Genomic DNA, 25508 nt, shown 5'->3' with positions numbered 1-25508 from the left:
TTGTACATATATGGCTTTCATTTCACATGGTAGAGTCTTAACTTATATTTGTTAAAGCTGCAACATACTGTGTTATCTGTCAGTAAGTTTAATATCCATCAGAGAATGATGTTGGTTTTAAATGCAGCACAGCCAGAGGGGTTAAATGTCATGGGTATTCAGTGATGGTTTTCAGCCTTGCCCGTTATTCAGAGAGATTTCTCCAGATTTCTCCTCAGTCTTTCACAATGTGAGGAACTTAATGCAATTTTTATAGTGAACAAATGGAATGTGTCGCAGGCATCAAATTCAGCATGCGTGTACTCTAAGAAAAACACAAACAAACAGAAAAACATTTATCAGCTTGAACATAGAAATATTGTCTATTTGCTGTGTTCAGTTTATCACAGACTGAAAGTAATGTGTAAATCCTTATTTTCTTTTTTTTAATTCACATTTTACACAATGTTCAAACTTATGCTGGAACTGAGTTTGCATTTAGTCTGTTTTGCTTGCAAACTGTGACTTTGTTTATGAGCACATACAAGAGGGTGTATGTGGAGAGTATACGGTGCCTATAAAAAGTATTAACTTCCTTGGATGTTTTACCCTTTTATTGATTTCATTAATAATTCATGGTCAATATATACATTCTTTTAAATAAGATAACCCCTCTTTAATGTCATAGTGAAACTGGATTTCTAAAGTAATGTTAATTGAATAAAATATGTAATGTGAAATAAGTGATGTATAAATATTCACTCCCTTTAAAGTGACTGACCAAATTCAACTGAGGTCCAGCCAACTGCTGCTATTAGTCTTACAATTTTTAAGATAAAAATCACCTGAGCACAGTGAATGTGTTTCTAGTGATTGTAGTATAAAGACACCTTTGTCTGGAAGGTCCAGTTACTGGTTAATCAGTATGGCTACCATTACACCATAAAGACAAAAGAACATTCCAAGTAACTCAGAAAAAAGTTATTGAAAAGTATTAGTCAGGGGATGGATATAAAAAAAATTCCAAGGCACTGGAGGTTAGTTAAATCCATCATCAAGAATTTAAAGGAATATGGCACATGTGTAAATCTGGCTAGATCAGGCGGTTCTCACAGACTGAGTGACTGTGCAAGAAGGAGACTAGTGAGCGAGGCCAAGACACCTATGACTTCTCTGAAAGAGTTACAAGCTTCAGCAGCTGATGGAGCTGAAGAAGATGGGAGAGACGCTGCATAACAACTGTTGACTTTCTTTTTCACCAGTCAAAGCTCTATGGGAAAGTGTAAAAGAGAAAGCAATGTTAATGAAACCTCAGATTAGATCTTGACTAGTTTGCCAAAAGGCATGTGGGAGACTCCACAGTCAAGTGGGAGAAAGTCACCACAAACACACCATTCCCATTTTGAAGCACAGTGGTGGCAGCATCATGCAGTGGGGATGCTTCTCAGCAGCTGGCCCTGGAAGGCTTGTAAAGGTAGAAAGTAAAATGTGTGTGGCAAAATATCAAATTCAGTCTGCAAGAGAACCACGGCTTAGGAGGCGATTTATTTTCTAGCAAGAAAATGACCCAAAGCATACAGTTAAAGCTACACAGAAATGGTAAAAAGGCAACAAGGTGAATGTTCTGGAGCGGCTAAGTCAAAGTCCAGACCTCAGTCCAATAGAGAATTTGTGGCTGTGATTGAACAGGGCTGTTCACACCCAATCCCTGTGTAACTACTTAAACAGCACACATTTTCCCTGCTCTCTGATAAAATAGCTGAAAAAAAAGAATGTTCAGTAAGCAGAGAGGGACATTGTTCAGATAGTAATAGCATACAAATAAATTCATTTATCAAATTTTAAACTCACACAGACACACAGCTTACATCATTTCATAGTGCAACAAATTACAAAAAAAGATCCGTTATTCTGAATTTCTTACAAGTGTTTGTTTTAATACTGAAACTATTTAATATCCTCACACACTTCATAAAGATCTTAACTTTTGTTTATTTTTTATTCATTTTTTGTTTCGTATATTTTCAGTGTCTTTCATATAAATAACTTTTTCCTCATGTTTTTGCTGTGTTTCTCACCATTTCCTCTGTAATTATTTCATGTTTTTATTCCTCAGAGAAAGTCAAGCTCAGTGGTGGAAGAGAAAAACAGTGCAGCTGATGGTGATGAGTCTTTTGTCACTGATAGAGATCATCGTCACCTTCCTCTCTGTAGAGGCCTGGACCAGAACCAGACCCCTGTCCTCCTTGCCGAGTACCGGAAGCAGAAGGGAACCTAAGTCAGAGCAAATAAAGAATTGTCCATCAGTGTTTTCAGGAAATGTAAACTATTTTCTCTGTAGTGACATGTGTTGTGTTTTACTACGGGTACCTGAAGTTTCCAAAACCTCGGCTCTGCTGCAGAGTTTGTGCAAACATTTCATATTTTCGGATATCGTTGTCGCTGACTGATCGACGTGCAAATCGCATCGCCTCTTCAAAGTGGTCCTTCCTGATCTCTGGGACTGGATCAAAATCCTCATCCTGCAGACAGAAAAACAAAAGGCAACATCATTTAAAAACATTATTCTCTCTGTTTGTTTGTGTGTTCCCAGTCCAAAGGCTGAAAGTTACAAAACACACAGCCGCCCTTTAGGGAACCTTTTTTACTCTCCCACTGTCTCTGTCAGTACCGAGCACACACAGCTGGGTACTGTCTGAGGAGTGGAGTACATGTGTTTGTGTTGGCCAAGAAAAAACAATGAGCCAGAACATGATGGAAGTATGAACGCAGTGTAGTCGTAATAATCTAACCATGGGGATGCCTGGTCGGTTCTGCCTCTGACGCTCAGCCTTGATCTCGGCCTCGATGGCCTCGCGGATGGCCAGCTTACAGGCACGCTGGCAGATCTCTGTCAGGTCTGCTCCAGAGAAACCATCTGTGATAGTAGACAGGTATTCAAGGTCCACATCCTGCAGGACAGAGAGAAAAGAGGAGCAAAATACCCGTGAAAGTGAAAATATTTAGAGTGCCATTTCATGAAACAAGGACTATTCTGGGAGAGCTCTGATTGAACTAATACCAAATATTTTAATGCTTTCAGTTAACGCTACTCTGTGATACAGAGGAACCAGTAAGACTTTTCAAAGCCAATTAGTGGAGATCAGTCAACGTCACAAAGAGTGCAGCATCTGACCAATCAGCAGTGGCCCAAGTGTATTAAACTTCCTGTTTCCTTCAGACTCACAAAGTGCAGTTTTACATCTCTCTTTCTGTTTAACACCAAAACTAACCATGGTAGGTTGATGAAACTCCATTATACAGGTGAATAGTAGAGCTAAATGTCCTGATAGGTCTCATTTACATCTGATTTCTAGCAATTTCTGCAATTTTAGTGTGACAAATGGAAGCAACATATTTAATCAAACGTTTGATTATGGTTGTATAATGATGTCTATATTAAGTCATACTGTATGTCCAATTCATCTAGCAAGCGTACACAGGGTATTTTCTTTATGAAAAGCTCATTATAATGTAGAAAATAGTACTTTAATAGTGTATCTAGATATTGCCACAGGTTTGTACAAAAACGAAAAGTGATCCAATGGTAAATTGTTCTAACTTTTAGAAATATTAATGTAAAAATAGCAAGAGTGATTTTTGGTCAGTTTTATAACCATTTGATAGTTGTATTATACCTTTGTGGTTTATATCAGTTTTTATTTTTACTGTGAGCCTCATTATTGCTAAGATTCACTTAAAACATTAAATGTTTGGGTTTTTAGGTTTTCTGTTGTAATTATAAAGGAAAATAAATGGTATGAATAGTAAAATATATGTAACTTAGTCAGTTTTACAACAGTTGGATTATGCTTAAATGGCATACGTCAGTTTTCTTTAATTGTGAGTCTCATCATTGCTCAAATTCCCTTAGTATTGGTGACTTTTTTTAGGTTATTTGTTGGAATTATAAGAATTATAATTCTAATAGTATCCTGAAGGCAGTCACGTATTGTCTCCCATGGAGGTCAGCATCTAAAGGGGGCCTCACCAAGTCCCCAACGAGTCACAGGACACAGCAGCCATCCCAGATAACTCTGAGAGGTTTGACCTGTCCCTGTTCATGCACCATGTCCTAACTTTGATCAAGAAGCAGCATGTTGATTTGATGTTTCATTATGAACCTCCAAAAATTATTATGTGTAAAAAATAAATATTTTTGTATAAAAATATGTCTAAGTAAATTATCGTTCGACTTTCCGTTATTAACATTTTAATACTAATAGCATACTAATATTTTAAGATAATATACATAATAAGCATGTTTTCTTTGTTTTGTTTTATATGGGCATTTTGTTGACCTTGATTTTTACTATAACTATGTAAAGAAAGGTTTTTTTAATCTTGGGATAAAAGTAATCATAGTTTTAGATTTTTCATTATTGTTTACTTTTTGATTTAAGTTTAGTTTTAGTTGTTTTATACTGTTTCTTTTGTTCACTTGGTTTAGTTTTAATTTTACAAAATTGTTCCATTTCAGTTTTGATTTATTAGTTATTGTTTATCATTTTATTAGTTTTAGTGTTACTCTTTTCAGAAACATGGCATACTTGTCTGGGAGGTGACCCAAATGTTCAGAAAAGTTAACATCATACAATTTTTAAAACATACTTTCAATCAGGTTATGCTTCACTGTTAATTTTATTTATTCAAATTTGGCATCTGAATACAACTCAAGACCTAAAAACTCTCCAGGTTTGGGTGTTCATGTCAGTCAGTATGCTGCTGTCAAAGACTAAAACTAAGGAGATTTTGTTCCTAACTCTAGTTAGTTTTTTAAGCACAGAATTAAGTTTTTGTTTATTTATTTATTTAATATTGTAGGGTTCATTTTTTTATTTCAATGGATGCCTTGTAAAGGCACCCCCCCATGATGTGTTGTTAGGTTTTATAGCAGTCGGCAGTTTGTGTAATGTTCGGCCAACTGAAAACTCGATCCTTTAGTGGCTTCATAAAAAAAGAAATCAGTCTGTTAATCTTCTCTCAGTAAATAGTTATGATGTAATAAGCTCCAGTATACAGAAAAGGATTAACTGCTCTCTTTCTGCTGTACATGAGGCAGACACCATAAGCCTCTACAGGTGTGTGTCACTGACTCGTGCCACAGGAGACTTGCGCAGGTTGGCTTTGAGAATGGCTGTGCGTGAGGGTTTGTCTGGGAGCGGGATGTAGATGAGCTGGTCCAAACGACCCGGCCTCAAGATGGCGGCATCAATGATGTCTGGTCTGGAGTAAGGACAGAAAACAGTGGAATAAATAGAGAGAAGTCAGGTTTTCTTCTTAGTTTAAGAGTTTAACACTGTGAAAAGTAAAATCCAACGTATCTGTCTTATTTCTACTCTAAGATATCTGCTATTTTAGCCACATTTATCCGACAAGCCTAGAGAAACATCTTATTTGATAAAACATAAAAAGCAAAATATTGGGCTGGCAAATTTTATGTTTAAATGCTTTGAAATGAAACGCTCATGTCTATGTTAATCAAGATTAAATAAGACCATTGATCCAAGTTCATTAAGTTGTACTTGAGAAACAACACAACTGTCCACTGTAAGACAGAACAGCTGAAGGTTGTTTATGAAAGTTGTTCTGTTAAGTTAAAAATCCAAAATAGATGTTTCAACTCCATTTTGTAATTATACACAAATTATTTGACAATCACACTTTAACCTGCAGTTTTCCCAGAATGCCTTTGGGCTTTGGACATTTTTGTACCATGAGTGAAGTTGCTGAGTCAGTTAGTCAAGTCTTGACTGTGGAGACCCCCACTGATTGTAGGGAAGTATATTTATTTGATCAAATGTACCATTCAGTCTTTCACTGTGAGATGGATCAGTTGGAGGTTAAATATATTGAGTGGTGTTAACTCCTTAATAACTTAAGTTGATTAAACTCAAGTAAAAGTGCATAACATAAAAAAAAATCTTTATAAATGTAATTCACAATATCCAATGTGGAAGTAAAATTATGTTTTATTCAGTTAACCCCATGTTTCTGCTTGTGTCTTAGTAAGAACCCATATGTTCTCTGCTCACTCCTCACACTTCATTGTTAACCTACTCTCCCTGCCACCTTTACCCAGGAAATTACATAGAAATCCAAATGCTGAATGTTTATTGAAAGTCTTCCCACTGACTGGTTTTCCTGTACCCCATGTGACCAAATGTTGCCTTGTGACTACCCTTTGATCCTGTGTGCCTTTTGATTTGCCTTTTGTCTTACTGAAACCCTGTTTAAAAATCCCATCTCAAGCCTGCTCAGAGAGAGAGACCTTACCAGCCATGCTGAGAATTTCTTCTCTCCACTGCCCAGTGAATAAAGCTCATCTGAACCAGCCACAGACTTTGGACCTTAATTATTCTTCTGCACCAACTACTGAGGTCATAACGTTATTTCCACAAAGTTTTCAGGCTGCATGATTTTTTTAAAGCTAACTGGGTTTTACAGTGTGGTATTGGCTAAAATGTGTTTGGAAATATTGCTATATTGGCTACTGGCAAAAAAACAACAGTGTGCATCCCTAGTTTTTGCAGTGTGTACTCTAAAACCACAATCAGAATACATCTCAGCTTGAGCACCTGTTCGTGGCACCGATAATAAAAACGTTCTTTTTGTCCGACATGCCGTCCATCTCTGTGAGGATCTGGTTGATGACTCTGTCAGCTGCTCCACCTGCATCACCAGCTCCACCTCCCCGGGATTTGGCGATGGAGTCCAACTCATCAAAAAACAGGATGCAGGGGGCTGCCTGTCTGGCCTGGTGAAGAGACGGTTTTAGTGTGAGGCATATGAGTTTAAGATTTAACCAAGCACACTCATCTGGTTTGAGTTAATCCAACTTGTATTTTTCTGCTCTCACCTTATCAAACACGTCTCTGACGTTGGCCTCTGATTCTCCAAACCACATGGTGAGCATCTCCGGCCCTTTGATTGAGACAAAGTTTGCCTGACACTCATTGGCGATGGCCTTAGCGAGCAGGGTTTTTCCACAGCCTGGAGGCCCATAAAAAAGCACGCCACGAGATGGAGTCATCCCAAACTTCAGGAACTTGTCTGGATACTCGACGGGATACTGAGGAGAGAGAGACAGAGATGGATGGATTACTGATATGTTTGTAGGAACGTGCAGAGTCTGGCGTTGCAAGTGTTTGTTTTGTCTCCCACCTGAACCAGCTCCTGTAGTTCTCTCTTGACCTCATCCAAACCTCCGATGTCCTCCCAGTTTACCTGAGGAACCTCTGCGACCGTCTCTCTCAGAGCTGAAGGGTTACTCTGACTCAGCGCCCACTGAAGGAAGACATGACAGTGTATTCACTTATTCAACAAAAATATTAATGTTTAGCTTTTATCTCATAACTCCAACAGGCCAGAGATGGCAAAAATGTGTTTGGATGTTTGTTTGTACTTGGAAGTCATCCATGGTGACAGCCAGTGAGTTGAGCAGGTCGGCATCGATGGACTCGTCCTCTAGGTCAATGAGGGTCATCTTCTTGCGGATGGCCTGCAGAGCAGCTTCTGAGCACAGAGCTGCCAAGTCTGCACCCACATGACCGTGAGTCTCTGTGGCAATCTGAAATGTGTTCAGTGGCTCAGAAAAATAATGTTCTTTTATCAGTAAGGACACATGCAAACACACATTGGAAAGGTACTGTTTGTGGTTCAGCATTTTAGTTTGCAGCCACTGATTCTTTAATGAGAGCACTGAAATCAATGGAAATGAACCCTTACAGACAGTCACAGTTTCCATCTGTAGGACTGTGAAATAAACTGAACTGAATTTTTTATTGAATGAAGTCAATTCAAGGAGAATAAGTATTGACCAGAAAACAAGGTTATAACAGTTTTGGGTGTTTTTAAAATTGATTTTGATTCTATTTTACATTCTGATTTAAATGTCAATTTAGTTGTTATCAATATTTTTAGTGCCATATTGTTAATGAAATTTAGTTTTTATTTTGTAAAAAGGCTTTTGGTTTAGTTTGTATTAGTTTTAGTGGTAGTTTTAGTATTTTTAGCAATATTGGACACTTGTTGGAGGCAAGACATAAAAGGACAAGAGAAAGTAATAGAAAAAGAAAAAAGGAAAATGCCAATCTTTGCTCCTTATTTTATTCATTCAAAATTGGTATCTGAATACAACTCAAGACCTAAAACTACCATTTTGTGAAGTCTTGATCAATCAAATCTGACAATTTTACTCTCCCATGGCTTAGGCTGCTGGGTAGAAGGTTGGTTGGTCCAGCTGATTGGTACTGAGAGGCTTCTGTCTAGCTACTCTGCCACAAAGCTCAGATCAGTGCAGGGCTGCAGTGATGGTTGTCCTTTTTTTGTCCCAGAATCAGCTGGTCTGATTGACCATCTTGTTCTTGGTCACCTCTCTTAGAAAGGCCTTTCTCCACTGATGGCTGGGCGCCCAGCTCTTGGAAGAGGGTTGGTAAAGAGGTTCTGAATACTTTCTGAATGCTCTGTATATCAGCAGTAAAAATTTTAAATCAGCTGTATATATTGGCAGCATGAACCACTGTACCATCAGGTATAGGTGGCTGCCCAGGGTGCCACACACTCAAAGGAGGGCCACCTTCAGACCTGAACACTTTGAATGAAGCCCCAAAAGTAAAACAGCTACCAGATTGCATCCTTTCTCATCTCTGCATCACTCAGTCTCTTTTTGCACTGGAGATACTTGGTGTTTTACAAAAAAAAAAAAAAAGAAAGAAAGAAAAAAGAAGGAATCTATGTATCGGTACCGGCTAAAATTAGTTTAGAAATATCAACATATCAGATATCAGAAACAATCCAAAATCGTGCATCCTTAGTTGTAAATACATGCTATTCACCTATTTGAGCACACAAACTTGATGTCATTCTTGCATGAGTCCACAAGTCAGTGTGCAAACTCATCTAAAATGTAAATCAACAGCCTGAGACAAATCATGAAGGAAGTATCAGTTAGTCTGCTTGTGTAAAAAACTAAAACGAAATCTAAAACCAACTAAAACTCATGTTGTTTAATTTTTTTTAAGAGCACAGTTTTCTTTTTGTAAAGCCTTGTTTTTATTCAGATTTCAGATAACTCAAACAATTTTTACAATTTAGTTTTAGATATATAGATAGTTTAAGTGAACTATAATAAACTTGCCAGATAATCAAGACTTACTGCTTGAATTAACATGAATTCTGGGGGTGATTGTCTGAATAATATCCAGTCATTTCATTTTCTTTAACACTAGAGCTGCACCTAAACAGTTTAACCAACTTAGGACAGATCAGTAATGTTAGTGGTGGGGTTTGTGCCCTTAAAATGTTCGGTGAAATGACCTCCATAGTCCATTCAAGCATCTCTGTCCATCAGCATGGTGGTAGAGCAACTGGATGTTTTAATGGAAACATGTCAAAAATGCAGTGATGATAACATCTACATAAGTTTGGCTACATATGTTGTTTCCATGAAAACAATAATGATAATTCGAGATACCAGTAACATAAAAAAGAGGGGAAACCAAAGCAAAGTATGATGTTAAAGGTAAGAACTCTGTTTTCCCAATCTAAACATCAACCTTCAAACCAGAGTTTTTAAACTCTTCACCCTGAAAGGAGAGGTGTGTTTTCAGTGATCTAAAATGCTGTGTGCATGCGTAGACAAAAACACACAAAACCCCAGTTTATAAAAATACCTGCCTTCTTGTAACCTTGTAAAGCAGATGGATACGCCCGTTTCTGTGTTTCTCACTGGTGAATCCATCTTGCAAAGCTCCCGTCTGAACCGTTTGGGACTGGTTAGAAAATATCAGGACCAATGCTCCAGCACAGAGCCAGGCAGCTGCTCTCTGATTTGTTTTTTATTTGAGAGGATCTTATTTCTCGTGAGTGGGCGTGGCTTCAGCTCATTTGACTGACATGCCCAAACCATCTTAGAGCAGATTTTACTGCCTCATTTTTTATGATAATGAAGCGTAATTTTTTTAAACTTAGAAATGTTTTTAGTGACTGAAATTTGGCCTAGTGGTTCAAAACACAGGGGCCTGTCATAAAACTAACCTAAAATACAGATTTTTATGACTTTACTGGGACTTTAAAAAGACTGTTTTAAACTGTTTTCAATCTTAGAATCCTTTGAGAAAAGACACAGGACAACTCAGCCAGACTGCGAGACCACACACCTGCTGACCAGCCAATGACCTCACAATGAGGATTCCTCCCACAAGAGATCTCACAGAACATTATGTGATCAAATATGGCTTCAGAGGAAATCAAAATCCTCAGCTGGTGGCTCTGGTTGTGTTACAGTTGCGGCAAAAATCCAACAAATTAGGGAGAAGAATGAGAGTGAAATCCATGTTGAGATAAAGGTTAGTGTGTTTGTGAGCCATGAAAGCAACATCTGGTTGGTGGCGCTCTTTTTGGGTGTTGTGGGTTGTTAGTCGGAGGCATTGTGACCTAAAATCGTCGATACCAAACATGCTTGATATTTACGATAAGAGGTTAGAGAGGCTCCGATGCAATTAGGGTTATTTAGACGAATAACTATTTGTAGACAGCCTCAACTTGGGACACACCCTCATGATCTTGGTGAGGGGCAAATCTGGCCTTAGAGCAGGCTTATGGGTAGAAGTGTGGCCAGCTTAACTGAAAACACGAGTGGGCATTTCTGCAGTGGATGGCATGTTCCACTTACCCTTCACTTAGAACTGAAGATGGCATTAAGTTACTTCTTTTGTACTCCCAATCAGAGCTGCAACTACAGCAGCTGATAAAGCAAAATGGCTGTTTCAAAATTATGGATGGTGCCAGTGAGTTTTTGTCTTAGATTATATCCAGAGCAAGGGGACGACTGGCTGTGGAGATGCATGCAAGATCAGGGTTTATCAAACCAAACTGGAGTGAACCAAACCAGACTGCCTTGTGAAACAGACCAATAAAGATGCTTTCTCACCCTCTCCAGATCGACATCATCAGCCAGCTTCATGTTTTTGGTGTGAATCTGCAAGATCTCCAGTCTGCCCGTCGAATCAGGGATCCCAATATCAATCTCCCGGTCAAACCTGCCTGAAGAGAGACATCAGCCAATCAGAAAGTGGTGTTGTGTGTTTCTGTATGTGTGCTTGTGAGAGTGTGTGTCCTGACCAAAACGTCTCAGTGCAGAGTCCACGCTGTTTGGTCGATTTGTGGCTGCCATGACAACCACATGAGCTCTTTGCTTCAGGCCATCCATCAGGGTCAGGAGCTGGGAGACTATACGCCGCTCCACTTCACCGTGGGTCTACACACATGAGAATAAACACTCTGTTATATTGACCTTATACGGCAAAGGAAACAGATGTTTGGTTCTGCTTCTCTATTGGTTACTTTCTCTCTCTTGGGAGCGATGGCATCCAGCTCATCAATAAAAATTATAGATGGGGCGTTTTTCTCCGCCTCCTCAAACGCCTTCCTCAGGTTGCTCTCTGACTCCCCCGCCAGCTTACTCATGATCTCAGGACCTTCATGGAATAAATCACAGCATGTTTAAAATTTCTCCTTGCCACATTTAAAAATAAGAAAATCACTGAGTGCTGAAAAGTTTCCCATCAGGCTGTCAAACTTTCCTATTTGCAAGAGTAGGATTGTTTCATTTCCTGTTAACATAAACAAGAGCCTCACCATTGATAAGAAAGAAAAAGGCACCCGTTTCATTTGCAACAGCTCGAGCCACCAGGGTCTTCCCCGTGCCTGCAGGGCCGTACAGCAGGATACCTCTGGGTGGCTGAATGAGAAAAAGGAAGGGGTGGCATCATGAAAATGCTTCATGTAACAAGTGTAGAAATAGCCTAGGGAGTTTTTTTGTGCTTGTGTGCCACCTTGACTCCTATAGCCTTAAATAGGCCAGGGTGTCTGAGAGGAAGCTCCACCATCTCTTTGATTTGAGCCAGCTGCTTCCGACAGCCTCCGATGTCATCGTAGCCGATGTCATTCAGGGTCTCTTCCTCATCCTGTCACAGGCAAATAAAAAAAAAAAGATACAGATCTGATGAAGAGCCTTTGAGGACATGACATGGAGAGTTCTGGTGTCATGTCACTGCAGTGATTTAAGCTCTCTCTGTGATCGTTACAGAGCAGAAAGTAAACTACTTGTGCTTTAAGATGGTCCACACAAGTTTCTTTTTTTAAATGAAATATTGTAATATTTGTCTGATCATCAGTGAAATGTATCCACTAGGTTGCCCCACTTCACAATTTTGCAGTTATCCTATAAACTTAGCACAAAAAGAAAGGAAATGTGTGTTTGGTTGATTTTTTTGTTGTTGTTGTAACAATGCTTCTTGGCAATAAATCTTATGCTGTTGGAAAGCCTGTTTATTTCCCTTTTAAATGGTGCCACATTTGAAAGAAATATTCAGAATCTGCCAACAGCAGTTAGATCATTGGGTCAAAGTGTGAAGAAGACGCAGAGAACACTATGCTGATAGTTGCACCGACAGAGTAACATCTTTTGGTAGAGGCAGTGAGATGGTGTTGGAAGGCATCTCCCTCACTAAAAAAATCAGGCTTTTCATTGGAGGCAATTTGGATGCAGAGAGATATTGAGATGACATTCTGCAAGCAGTGGCAATCCCATATCTCCACAGTCTGAGACCAAACTATCTCCACTAAAGCTCGCCCCCACAGAGTGGGGTTTATCAGAGACTACCTCCAGAACTTTGGAGTGGAGATGGCATGGCCTGCCCGCAGTCCAGACCTCAACCCCATTGAACACTTGTGGGATCAGTTCATGCCAGAGTGACCAACACAACCACAATGGCTGACTTGCAACAAATGCTGGTTGAAGAATTGGATACCATCCCACAGCAGTGTGTGACCAGGCTGGTGACCAGCATGAGGAGGAGATGCCAGGCTGTTGTGGCTGTGTATGGTTCTTCCACACGCTACTTAGGCTGCTGTTTGTTCAGCGACTAAATTGATAAATTGTTAATGTTTTTTTTTCTTCTGGTTTCAATTATCCAATCCACCAAGCAACGCCAAACAAGGGTCAATGGCAGAATAAGCTGTGAGGTATGGCGAAGAAGATTTGGCAAATTTTTCATGGGTGCAACCAACATACTCAGCTCTGCTGCTCATCCCCCAAATGCATGTTCCTTACAAATGTGGCACCATTTAAAAGAGAAATATACAGACTTTTTAACGTTGTAACACTTATTGCCAAAAAGCATTGCTACCACAAAGGAATAATCTACCAACCACACATTTCCTTACCTTTAGTGTTAGATTAACATATCCTCTGGTTGCTCCCTGACACATGCATTGCTCTTCACTCCAGTTTCTCTATGCACACATTTTGGCACCTGTGGACAAACTGAAAAAAAGAAAATTGTGGACATACTTTTAAACATTGCTTTATCCTGTTACAAGCATTAAATTCATTTTGTGCAACTGAAGTTAACCTTGTGCAGCTTGTTAACTTGAGTTGAGTAGAGTTAAATCAATTGCTTGTAACAGATTTAAGAGGCTTTTTAATACGTTGGACAGCAGTTTTCTTTTTTAGTGCATGTTCTTGTGAGCACATATTCCAGAAAACCTAACAAAACTGCCTCCTATACTCCACAAAAATAAAAACAAAAAGATGCCAACAACAGACTGCTCAGCAGAGAAGTATGTATTTTTCTCTGTTGTGTGAGGTCTGTGTGATTACTCTGCATGGTTGCACACTGGTGTGCAAGGTTTACAACTTCAGAAAGTATTTCAAGTCAACTAGCACTAAGTATCAGTCATTGTTAAGATCTGATTTTTGCCACAAGAAGATTTTCCTCATGCTACGTGCAAAGACATGGCAGCCTTTAGGGCTTGTACAGAACAAAAGGAGGTTCATCAGGACATTAGCATGGATTTGAGGTGAAAGACGAAGCCATTTGAATAGCAAAAACCATCAATGGGTGTATGTTTGCATAAACTGAAAAAGTTCCTGATAATCTCTCATCCCCTTCCAGTAGGATCTTTTTTTTCAGGAACTGGCCTTCATTTGAAAAAGGGTATGGCTGAAGACCCCAGATCTGAGATACCCACTTTTGCAGACCACCAGCATGAGATGCCGCCTCTATCAGAATGGTAGGGAGGTAATTTGAAGTCACATTTTAGAAGAGGTTTTTTTTTTTTAATTCAACTGTATTTACAGACAAAGTCTGGCAGTTATGTTGCCATCATTACAGATTAATCAATGTTTCATTTAAAAAAGTAGGAAAAAAGGTCAGAGGTCCACTCCGGGATTAAATTATGTATAGACCCATTTTAGCATGCTAATGGTGGCTTGCTTGAGCTTTGTAAGCTTTAGCCAAAGCAAACATAGCTTCGCTTGCTATCTTGTTAACATTACTATATAGGTGGCTAAGTTATCTGTAGCTAAAGCTTCCAAGGCCTAAGCAAGCCACCATTGGCATAACTACTTCTGAAACAGATCTAGCTTTAGCAAACAAAGCATCATATAGCATAGCTAACATAGCTTTATTACCTTTAGATTCAACTAAGTAGCTGCATTAACTTTATACAATGATTTAATTTATGCAGCTAACGTAGCTTACGTAGCTTCATTTGCTCTTGCTTTAGCTATGTTAGATATGTTGCTACGTTTTCTAAGTAGCTAACATAGCTTTGTTTCCTTTAGCTTAACCTACACTAATTATGTTGCTATCTTTTTCAACATAGCTAATGTTGCTTCATTTACTTTAGATTTTGCTACAAAACTCTGTTACCAACATACCTTACATAGCTAACATGGCTTACATAGCTCACGTAGCTTCATTGGCTTTAGTCTTTGCTACTTTATCGGCATTACAGTGTTTTCATGGAGTACAACCTTTTTCCTGTAAGCAGACTGTTAACTCAGCTTCATTAAACGTTTTGTAATCAGGTTTTGCAGGTCAGGTTTTTGCCTTTTAACTTTTGCTATCCTTACCCTTTCCTTAACCCTAAACCTAACTGGGAGTTTGATCTAAATTTATTTTGTAAGTTTTAGTGTGTATTTCCTTTCTCAAAGAGATGGTGCCTCGTTGTAGTGGTCTGCAAGGGGGAACATGTGAGGTCTGTGGTCTGCAGTCAGACTGTCCTCTTTCACATGGATTTAATTGCCCTTGCTGAGGCTAACTTGGTTAGCTCAGCTAAATTTTGCTACAAGTTTGCTAATATCATTGTCAATAATATATGTATGATATAACTTTTAAATGACATCTCAGGGATACAAAACAGACATATTTACAATACATGTGAACACCAGATGACAGAAATATATCACTTACGTGACAAAATAATCATATCACATATACAGCATATACTGTATGCCCTATCAGTACCACGCCAGGTGCCACGTTTTAATTTTGGCACTGCTGAACAATGGAATGCATTAGCTGTTTAACTGACTGCTGCTGACTGTCAATAATGGGTAAAAGTCACTACAACCAACTTTACTAAAGTCGATGGAGCCTGACCCATTTCCTTTTAGTAAAAGTAACAGCTTATACTACTTCTTTTACATTAGTGGCCATAAAAGTATACTGACAAAAAAAGTAAACATAAAATATTTCATGAAATATTTTCAAACAAAGCTGGGACTAGGAGCTTATAAATGTCTTACCTCTCTTTTGATTGGCTCTCCCTCACAGTAGATAACCGTGTCAGGGGCGACAATGCAGTGCGGAGTGGGGTCTGTCTCCACCACCTTGAACTCCACCGCCCGCATTGACCCCCTGACCAAGAAAATGTCACCTGGAAACACAAAAGACGAGTTTCAACATTAAGGAACATCTCTATGAACTAGATAATGTTCTTACACTGAGATAAGGTCACGCTCTGTGATGCTGAACCACAAACAAGGTAGTGCAAGAAAAATATGCAGTCACACCTTGTATAATTGTGGGAGCAAATAAATTTGTTTATAGACCTTTCATGCACAGAAAGCAGTGTAACCTGTTTTACAGATAGAGTGTCAAAAGAAAACACCAAAACACAAGTTTAAATCTGTAGGGGTGTTTGCACAAAGGGGAGTGACAATCTGCTGCTGGTTAAGGTCTAGTGTGACTACACAACTTTGACAGCAGATAATTGGTCCCTTCATTTTTCAGCTTAAAAAGCTTATATTGATGAATGCATGTGGATAAATATGTTTGATATCAGTCATTGTTAATTGCTTTGGATTATTCAAAATAAAAGCTAAAATATAAAATATTTGCACATTTTCTATCTAATTTGAAAAATCTTGTGGGGTGCTGACCCTGATATTACTTCATGGGTGCTGAGATGAAATTGAGTGGTGCTAGAGGTCACTTCGCCCCGCAAACTTGGCCCTGTACTGCTCAGGCATTCTGATGGCCATTTTCCAGGCCTGCCCCATCCCTCCTGACACCTCCCAGCAGCCCGCTCCACAGCGCATGCTGTTGCCCCTGGTATCTGGACCAACCCACCAGGTCCTGGGCACCCAGTATGCAGTGAGCTGGACCAGGCCTGGGAAAGTGCAGCTGCCATTTCCGTATCAAGCAGCTGACCCTTCCCATTGCCTCTCTCCTGAGCATATCAGCATTAGACACACGGTTTAGCCAATGATACACAAAAATACACAGAAGAGAAGTTGTCTCAAAGGAGTCCAATCGGTGCCTCTGGCCATCAGTCAGTGTCCAGGCCTCACAAAGAGTATAGTAAGACCAGGAGAACCAAGGACTGAAAGACTCCAACTTCTGTCCTCATGTTTAGATACCAGGAACGCCACACTGTCTCTGTTGCTCAGCAAACCCATTACCCCATGTGCAAGTCCAAGTCTGCGGTTGATCTCAGCCTAGCAGTCAGCGTATCGATGGATTACACTACCAACATAGGTGAACTGCTCCACAACTTCCACACTCTCACCATTCATAGACATAGATTTGATGGCAGCATCCAAGGCATCTCCAAATACCTGGATGTTTGTTTTGTCCCAGGAGATGTGCATTCCCAATGCTTCAGCCTCCTCACTCAGCAAGATAAGACCCCTGGAGGGCCATCTACAGTCTCCACAAGGATCATCAGCAAAGTCCAGATCAGTGATCAGTGACATCGCCAAATGACACTCCACAGTTCGCTGCCCCTGTCACCTGCCCCATTAGCTAGTCCATACAGGTACTGAAGAGGGTAGGGGCTTAGATGCACCCCTGCCAAAACTGGACCAACAACAGACCTACATCCTCTGAAGTCTTTTTCTTTATTCCTTATCGTTCCTACACTTTAAAGTGTGTTTGAAGGACTGAAATTTGTTGATTCATTCTTAAACTTTAAATTGTGTTTTAAAGACTGATGCACTGACGAAAAATCCCATTGTACCATGCACATAGGAACATGTGGTTTTGCTATTAAATTAAAGTGTCCCTACTTGAAGAGTTTAAAATATGGTTTATGTATAATAACCTCAAGTATCTTAGCGTTCAGCCAATAAAAATGAATCTTCAATTAAACGATTTTTACTTTTAAAAATTTAATTGTGACACCATTAGTCTTATTCCGGACATAAGAGATGGAGACCCTCTTACAACTTGTTTTTCTGGGCAAGAAAGAGGGTCTCCATCTTTGTTTAGCTAGCACCTGAAGGTGCAGCTTAGGCTGGACACCAGTTTGGGAATCAGCCTCCCTTGAAACATCATCGTAATAGTACGATGATTTTAAAAAGCAGTGGTCTAAGAATACTACTGTTGGGAATGCCAAAGTCTGTGTTTGCTGTTTCTCATGTAAGAACAAGTGTGAACAACATCTAAAGATCCGCGGGCCTCACTTGACTCAGTTTGGGTCAGTGTTCATAATTCAACCATAAGAAAGAGACTGGGCAAAAATAGCATCCATGGTAGAGTACCATGGTGAAAGCCACTGCTGACCAAAAGAACACAAAGGCTCGTCTCATATTTACAAAATATACATCTTCATGATCCCAGAGACTTTTGGGAAAATATTCTGTGGACTGACAAAACAAAAGTTAAATTTTTTGGAAGGTGAGTCCCATTACATCTGCATTTCATAAAAAGAACATCATACCCAATTGATGGAATTACCAATTCTGCTTTTTATCAGAAAATCCTGAAGGAGAATGTCTGACAACCAGTTTGTGACCTCAAGTTCAAACACTCTTGGGTTATGCAGCAGGACAATGATCTGAAACACACCAGCAAGTCCACCTCTGAATGGCATAAAAAACAAAATTCAGGTTTTGGAGTGGTCTGGTCAAAGTCCGGACATAAATCCGATTAACAAAATTCCTCCACAGTGATGTGAAGGGCTCGTTGCCAGTTACTGCTTGCAGCTGTTGCCACCAAGGGTGGCACAACCAGTTATTTGGTTTTGGGTGCAATTATTTTTCCACATATAGGGCCAAGTACATTTCGATGTTTCTTTTCCTTTAAAAAATAATCATTTAAAAACTACATGTTGTATTTGCTCAGGTTATCTTTGTCTCATTAAAATTTGTTTGATGATCTGTAACATTTAAATGTTAAATAAAAATATGCCAAAAAATTAGAAATCAGGAAATGGGCTAATACTTTTTCACACCACTGCAGCTCAGGTTCATTCATACCTTTATGTACGGGCCGGTAGGCTTCAAGAAAATAAGGTTTGAGGAAAACTTCAAAGAGGTTTCCAGTGAGGCCTTCAATGGTGTCATCAATAGGGAGGACATGGATCTTTTTCCCATACTTGATATCAGGGCAGGCATGAATGCTGGGACAAAAGACATCAGCAGAAATTAATGGACCATTCCACTTCATGTTCTCCAACCTTACGTCAGACTGACACAGGTGTGAGAGTACCTGATGACATCACCGAGCCGGACGCGCAGGTTATTGCGTGCCACACGATTCATACGGATCCGTTCATCCCCACAGGTGTTATCAGTCAGGACGATGCACACTGTTTGACGACGCTTCCTACCTTTCAACACTACAGTGTCACCCCGAAAGAGCTGTAGCTCCTCTGTTTTATTCTAGATAAAACACAGACAAATATCAAGAGAAAGACACACAAAACTGTTCTATACAGTCCTACAAACAGACCTGTGACAGGCTGACAATGCTGCTGTCTTCATTGAGAGCTTCATCCACAATGAGTCTGTTAGGTCTGATTTTCTGCTTCAGGATGGCAGTGGAGAGATCTTCCCCCTTTGGGCTTCAAACAAGAGAAACATAATGACTCTCTCACATGCGGGCCCTGCACTAGTGGCTCTTATTTCTTCATGTGACACTGAGCTGTATTTAGACTCCCTCTGGCTCTGCACGTAGCAACTACAAGAGTCTGTAAATATGGAAAGTATCTTTTTAAATCATCATTATTCATAAAAGTTATATTGATTTTAGAAGTAGAACCAACTTTATGAAACTAACATTTACAAATTTAAACTCAAGAAATGTTTGACAAACTTGTTTACAGTGTAGGCATACATGCACTTAGACTAGAAACATGCAGCTGTTTGACTCACTCAGCTCCTCCTGAGCTTGGCATGATGGCTCTCCTTTGTCTTGATCGATATCCTCTATATTTCACTCTCTCTGTTTATCTGCTTTATTTTATTGTTATATGCTGGTCACATGGAGTTACATATCTCTGTGGTTCAGCATCACACGTTTCAGATTGTTCCTCTTCTGATCTGCCTTTTGTTGTCCTGAAGCGCAGAAGTCCCCAGCAGAGTCTCAGTCTTTTCTTTTTCCTCTGTTGCCTCGGAGCACCATGTCTGCCGAAGCTGCAGCCTGTAAGAGGAGGTATAAATACGCTCTTCTGCCACCCTGTCTCATCTGTAACCCCATCGTTTGCACACACACAAACTATGACACACTGGCACACACACAGATCCAAAGCACTTACCTTGGAGAGTGTCCCAGGACAGATATAGCCTGATATTTCTTTCACCCTCTCGTTTCAAGCAGTGAATGTGATGCATAGTAATGGAAACTACTTCCTGGCTTACTGTTATGGGTCAAATCAGTGCTCTAAAAAACCTGAAAGACCAATTTTTGGTTCCTTCTTAAATGTGGCAGGTCTTTCTTTCTTCGTCTCCTTGTGGTTGTGACTGATAGGAGCTGCTGTTGTGGCCGAGCTACTTGTTGGATTCCCTCCCTCACTACTTCACACAGCTGTCTACTGGACACATGTACAAGCACAGTATATAAACACAACATGCAAAGTCTTCTCACATACTCACAATGGACACACTGAGGTCTTTAATTCAAACTTTTATTACTAAAATTGTCCTTAAGAACTTCCAAATAGCTTTAGATGGGCAACATGAGCATGGATGTGTGATGCAGACTCAAACATCCTCCTCCTCTCTGACAGATGTGAGTAATACAAATGAGCAAAACTGACTACTAACAGTGGCAGCGCACAACTGACATTAATAAAATCAAAAATAATGCATGGCTACAGTGTAACTATTGTTAACTATTGCTGCTTTGGCCACATAAAAAAACATGAGGTTTAAAATGTGACTTTTCTTTAAGATTTATTTTTGGGCATTTATTAGATAGAGGAGGACAGTGGATAGAGTCGGAAACAGGGTCAAGAATTGGGGAGGGACATGTGGTAGAGGGCCTCAGGCTGGATTCGAACCCTCGCTGCCTGCGTACACGGGGAGCGCCTTTAACCACTAGGCCACCTGCTCCCCAATATGTTACATTTTAAAGCAGTGGTACTCAATCTTACTCTACCCAAGAGCCAAATTGTTGAAAATATACTTTTGCAAAAGCCATAATCCAAAACCAGGGGGGCTAGCATTGATGTGTGAGTACATTTACTACTACAATTGGCAGCATGTCTGTTTGTCATGATTTGCACGCCACATCGTTCCTCCAACTGTCCTTGATACCTCTCAGAAGACTTCTTGGTTGTACTGGTTGAAACTGGTGCCATAACAAAATCATAAATATGAACAGATTTTCTATAAAATCCAAAATTGTTGCTTTGCTTCAGTTTAACCCCCTATCTCCCATTACTTCACTTCCCCTGTATAACACGCTCACGCTGCCAAGATGCCGAAGAGGAGATGGCCTTCGCTCTCAAACACAGGCTAACAAATAGAACCCAACGTGCACGACTCATGAGTCTGGTTTTTCTTTATAACTGAGAGAGAGAGAGTGACAGCTGGAAAACAACTGGATTTTCTTGAAACACGCCCACAAGGAAACGTATTTGCCATGCCTGGATGTGATGATACACCTGCTCTATGATCCCTGAATAAAGTAAGATCACTTTAAAGCACTTCTCCATGATCATATAAAACAAGATAATACAGACGATGCATCACGTGTTGGTGTTAGTAAAACATTTACTTTGCTGGTATTTGTCAGTTGTAGTTGGTGGTGCTGTGTAAATATGTTTGAATATGTGTCTGTCTCTATGCAGCTGAATGGTGTGATGCTTTGTTAAAGCTCCACAATACAGTGCGTGCGGTAAAACTTTGTAAATAAGTCAAAAGGTGCAACTTTAACACTCCAATTATTGTGATATTGGCCTATCACTACAAATACACACTGGTGTGCAGAGACACCGAGCCATTATGCAGTTATTTGGGGGAACAAAATGTCTCCTTCCATGCAAATTAGCCTTATTGCAGTGAGCATCTAATGAGGTTGATCATAGCACAGCAAAGATAGACTAAAGATTAGTCTACTGCCTGTGAGAGCTGATGGAAGTGCACTGCAGGTTTTATGGCACATGAACTTTCCAGATATCAGGAAACAATTTGACCTCTGTATGACTTTAAAATAAATGTTGATTAATAACGTGTCAGTGCATTACTATTACTAAGCCATAACCAGGAGTTAAATAAGTCAGAGGCTCTCAGCTGCTTTTTTTATGCATGAGTCATTGTTATGCATGAAGAGGATGTGATTGTTGCGGTTGTTTTCTCCTTCATTCAGGGAAACTTTGTCAAACTAGTGCTTATGTAGACACATTATTATTGCCACTCCTTTAATTAAACACAACATCTGTTATCCTGAATGTTTAACATGGATTGTCACAACCCATGCATAATGCGGGCAGGATTGGACACACCTGTTGCAGGTGTGGGCTGTAAGGGTAAGTAAATAAGCTGCTGGTTAGCTGTTAGCTACATCCATTGTGGATGGATGGGCTATGAATTTTGACACTAGCAGTTTCTTTTTGTGAAACAGTTTTGTTCCTGTGTGCAGGCTAAAATAATATAAACATCTAAAATAAAACTAGTAGGTTTGTAAAAGCTGTATTAACAATTCCTTGCTCTGTTAAACAGAGTTTAGTTTTTTTTAGATTTTCAACATAAACTAAAGTTGTCAAATCACCCTGTCAGACAGAGATGAATAAAATATCTAGTGGCCATGCATTAATGGTCATTTTATCAATGTCACCACAGGGGTTGAAAAAAATGTGGTCAAAGAAGTTGCAAAAAAGCCAAAGTCAAAGCAGAAACTGAGAGGTAGAGGAGGCTTGAATGAACAAAGGAATTTTGAACACCAGAGCATGAAAAATGAATTGAATGCATTTATAAAATGAAACATTTAAACCCTGAAACAAATAAACAAACTCACAAACATGGGTAGTTTTAATAAAGCATGCACAGACAGGGTGTCAAACCTGGAATGAAGTCATTACAGTGAAGATGGGATTTGACAGATTTTGGTTTCAAAGGTATGAAAAGTACAAACAGTTGAAAAAATGCTGGTGGTGTGAGATTAATTCATTGATTGACTCAGCATTGCCCTGCCATTACATCTTTTACAGAATATCTTTTCAACAATTTACAAATAAAGGCTGACATATGAATGGCTCATTTGAATGTATTTACATAGTCATCCTAATACATCGGACTGAGATGTCTCTGAGATGATCTGCTGTGTTCGCTCGGTTGACTGGACTGTAATGGCAACATTCCTGTAGTCAACCCTAGAGGCCAGTTTCAAAAAGATATTTTAGACTTAATTGGAATGTCAGACCAGCTTATCTTTTCCTCGTGGTAGAGACGAATACTTGTAGGAATTGATTTTTTTAAACCAAAGCCATAAAATATAAATCCTTCTACCTACCTATCCAACAGGTATTGACACCTCACAAGCAGGACCAGTGACTAAAAAATAGGAAAACTTATGTCTTTTACTTTCTATTTTTCTTAAAATATTGAGATTACTATCAAGTGCAAAGGTGCTTTTACATTAGACATCAGGCTCTTAAGGGCTTCAAGTCATAGTCATTATAGGTGTGCATTAAGTTATAAAGTATTTGTCTAAAATTAATCACAAAGGGGCCAAGAGTGAATGAAGAAGCACCATAGCAGTATGACATCTAAAATGTAGCTGAGAAAGATCCTTCTTGACCTCAACAGCAAGGTCCAACCCCTCAAAAAGACCCAAAATGCTGTTATATAGTGTAAAATATAGTAAGGTAGATCCCTAAAGACATATTGATACAATGAATTGGAGGACTGCTGTGTGGTAAATGGCTTGCATTACCTAAAAGTATGGTTTCTGGCAGATGTGACACCTAACCTGGAGACACATTTAAATATTTTGATATAATGAGAAGTTATGATGCTCCTCAGAGGGGTGACGAGGAAGTACTCCTGGATATTCAGATTTCAGATTTGGGTGTATCATGTAGTTCTCTGGGTTTGTTAACTGAAAAGAGATGGTTCAAAAGTATTTTGTCCACCTGTTATGATTACTTAAAGCTAAATGTGGATGAGGGGGCTCTTACTGTCTTTGCACTGGGACTCCAAAACACTACAGCCACCTCTGGTGAAAGGTTAAGTGTTTTTTAGCCAAGCCTCTGTGATTTGTTCACAAAAACACAGGGCTGCCTTTGGAAGAAGTCACAGGAGCCCTCCTGCCCTACAGGCTAATCCACACTTATATATTCAGTTCAAATCAGGTTTTTGTATTACTCTGTCATTTGAAACTCCCTTGGAAGCAGTTTGTTCCAGCTTAATCAAAATTCATGCTTGGTGTGATTTAGTTGCTCGCCTGGTTTCATTTATAAAAGAAAAGGCATAATTAATTAGATGGAATGGAAGTTATTTTGTGGCTTTGATTTGATCACTTATCCGATCATGTTGATGCAAAGCGTGAATGCTCTGCCCCCTTGAGATCTTAGAATCCAGTAGGGATGTTAATACCAGATGTGATCTGATCTATAGTGCCTTCAAACAATATTCAGACCCTCTTCACTTCTGTCAATAACATGACTGTAGCATCAGGATGCAACATAACAAAATTCAAAAACATGAAGGGGGTCAGAACACTTTTAATAGGCACTGTATGTCCAAAATATATCTTGATGCATTCACAGCTGCACATAAGGCTCACAACTCATACGCGGATCACTGAGTGTACATGCTACAACAAGATGTAACAAGACCTGTATGACAGCTCACCAGATAGAGCCACAGTTTTAGTCTTTCTTTGTGGAACTGGCTGTGAATACAGCGATGAATAGGCTTCAACAGAATATGGGTAGCCCACATTAAACTATTAGGGATGAATTTCATAGATTATCCTCTGAAACAAAAATCAAGTGCATGCTAAAATACAAGCTGAACATTTTTCAACACCCTTGGAACATCTTATTAAATTATCAGGTTATTGCTGCTTTACAGTGTCCATTTACAGAAGGTCACACCAGCCCTGACCTGGGACTTATTTTCATCCTCCCACTAATGGGAATTTATCTTATCTGGTCAATAATTACTTTGTCTCTTTGAACTGATAGGCTGAGTGACACCTGCACACACAAACAGGGTGTGGACAATGACAAACATGAACCTACAACAGGAAAAACCTTGTATTTGCCTTACAAAACTTAAATTAACTCTCATACAAAATAAACATGAGTGCTTTTAGGATGTGCAAAAAAAATTACATTTGAAAGAAAAAACGTCCATGGCTTTATGGAGAGATTGCAAAAGTGCTTGAGATTGAAAATCAGAAAAAAGAAACCTGCTTCTTAAAGTTCTGTCTTCTTTCTCCCGCCAACATTACTGCTCTGCTCAGTAGAAAATCTTTGTTTTCCAGAAAAGTCAGTCTCATTTTTGCATGTTGTTTCTGGACCAGAGCAGCTTAAGAGGGCCAGGAGGAGAGAAGTGTGTGTGTTTTTGTGTATGTTGTGAGTGATGCTGGCATGAGATAAAGATTTGACGTGTGTTGTATTTCATGCATTCACCGTTGTAAGATTATTGAAGTTAAATGTAGATACAGACTTTAAAGTCTCTGTTCATGTGTCTGTAGTTAGCAGTCGTCATCCTCGAAGTGCGTTCTCTGCAGAACCTTCACATGGCGCTCATAAATCTTGAGGGCGGGACCAAGTCTGATTGACAGGCCAGTTAAAACATCGTTACGCTGCATGAGGAGAAGAGACTTGCCATCGATTTCCTAATGAGGAGAGCAGAGCATTGTGGGAGGGTGGTTGTAGGTTACAACTGTTAAAGGTTACAGTACTGATGTTATTCTTTTCTCTGGTGGCCTCTAGTGGCAGTGAAGGGGAACTACATGCTT

At 39.5% G+C, this 25508-nt stretch overlaps 2 protein-coding genes across 2 annotated transcripts in view; both read right to left on the bottom strand.

Annotated features, from left to right (window-relative positions):
* Positions 1–1067: 1067 nt before the first annotated feature.
* On the bottom strand, positions 1068–19773 carry zgc:136908. Its single transcript, XM_041786306.1, has 18 exons — positions 19469–19773; positions 19047–19158; positions 18804–18976; positions 18572–18714; positions 15617–15747; positions 11856–11987; positions 11659–11761; positions 11365–11498; positions 11143–11278; positions 10952–11064; positions 7424–7588; positions 7183–7305; positions 6878–7090; positions 6597–6775; positions 5115–5244; positions 2772–2930; positions 2350–2501; positions 1068–2253 (listed from the first exon to the last, which is right to left on the bottom strand). The coding sequence occupies exons 1-18, from the start codon at positions 19489–19491 to the stop codon at positions 2157–2159; spliced, it is 2418 nt and encodes an 805-aa protein (XP_041642240.1). The 5' UTR covers positions 19492–19773; the 3' UTR covers positions 1068–2156.
* A 497-nt stretch (positions 19774–20270) lies between these two features.
* Positions 20271–25508, bottom strand: part of samd1b (sterile alpha motif domain containing 1b) — a 22106-nt gene continuing 16868 nt past the window's right edge. The window contains exon 8 of the mRNA XM_041786097.1: positions 20271–25385. Within this exon, the coding sequence (XP_041642031.1) occupies positions 25242–25385 (144 nt within the window). The 3' untranslated portion in view covers positions 20271–25241. The remainder of the gene's footprint in view (positions 25386–25508) is intronic.

The sequence above is a fragment of the Cheilinus undulatus genome, linkage group 4, assembly GCF_018320785.1.
Source record: "Cheilinus undulatus linkage group 4, ASM1832078v1, whole genome shotgun sequence".
In the NCBI taxonomy this organism is placed as follows: Eukaryota; Metazoa; Chordata; class Actinopteri; order Labriformes; family Labridae; genus Cheilinus; species Cheilinus undulatus.
This window is presented reverse-complemented; position numbering and strand designations above follow the sequence as displayed.

What these genes read in the sequence shown, in the direction of transcription:
- zgc:136908 (XM_041786306.1), bottom strand. Translation starts at nt 19,491, where the DNA reads ATGCCAAGCTCAGGAGGAGCTGA. An exon ending in GAGAGCCAATCAAAAGAGAG is followed by an intron (nt 11,988 to 15,616) that starts GTAAGACATTTA and finishes TGCCTGTGACAG; the next exon opens with GATGAGGAAGAGACCCTGAA. An exon ending in TTAAGGCTATAGGAGTCAAG is followed by an intron (nt 11,762 to 11,855) that starts GTGGCACACAAG and finishes TTTCTCATTCAG; the next exon opens with CCACCCAGAGGTATCCTGCT.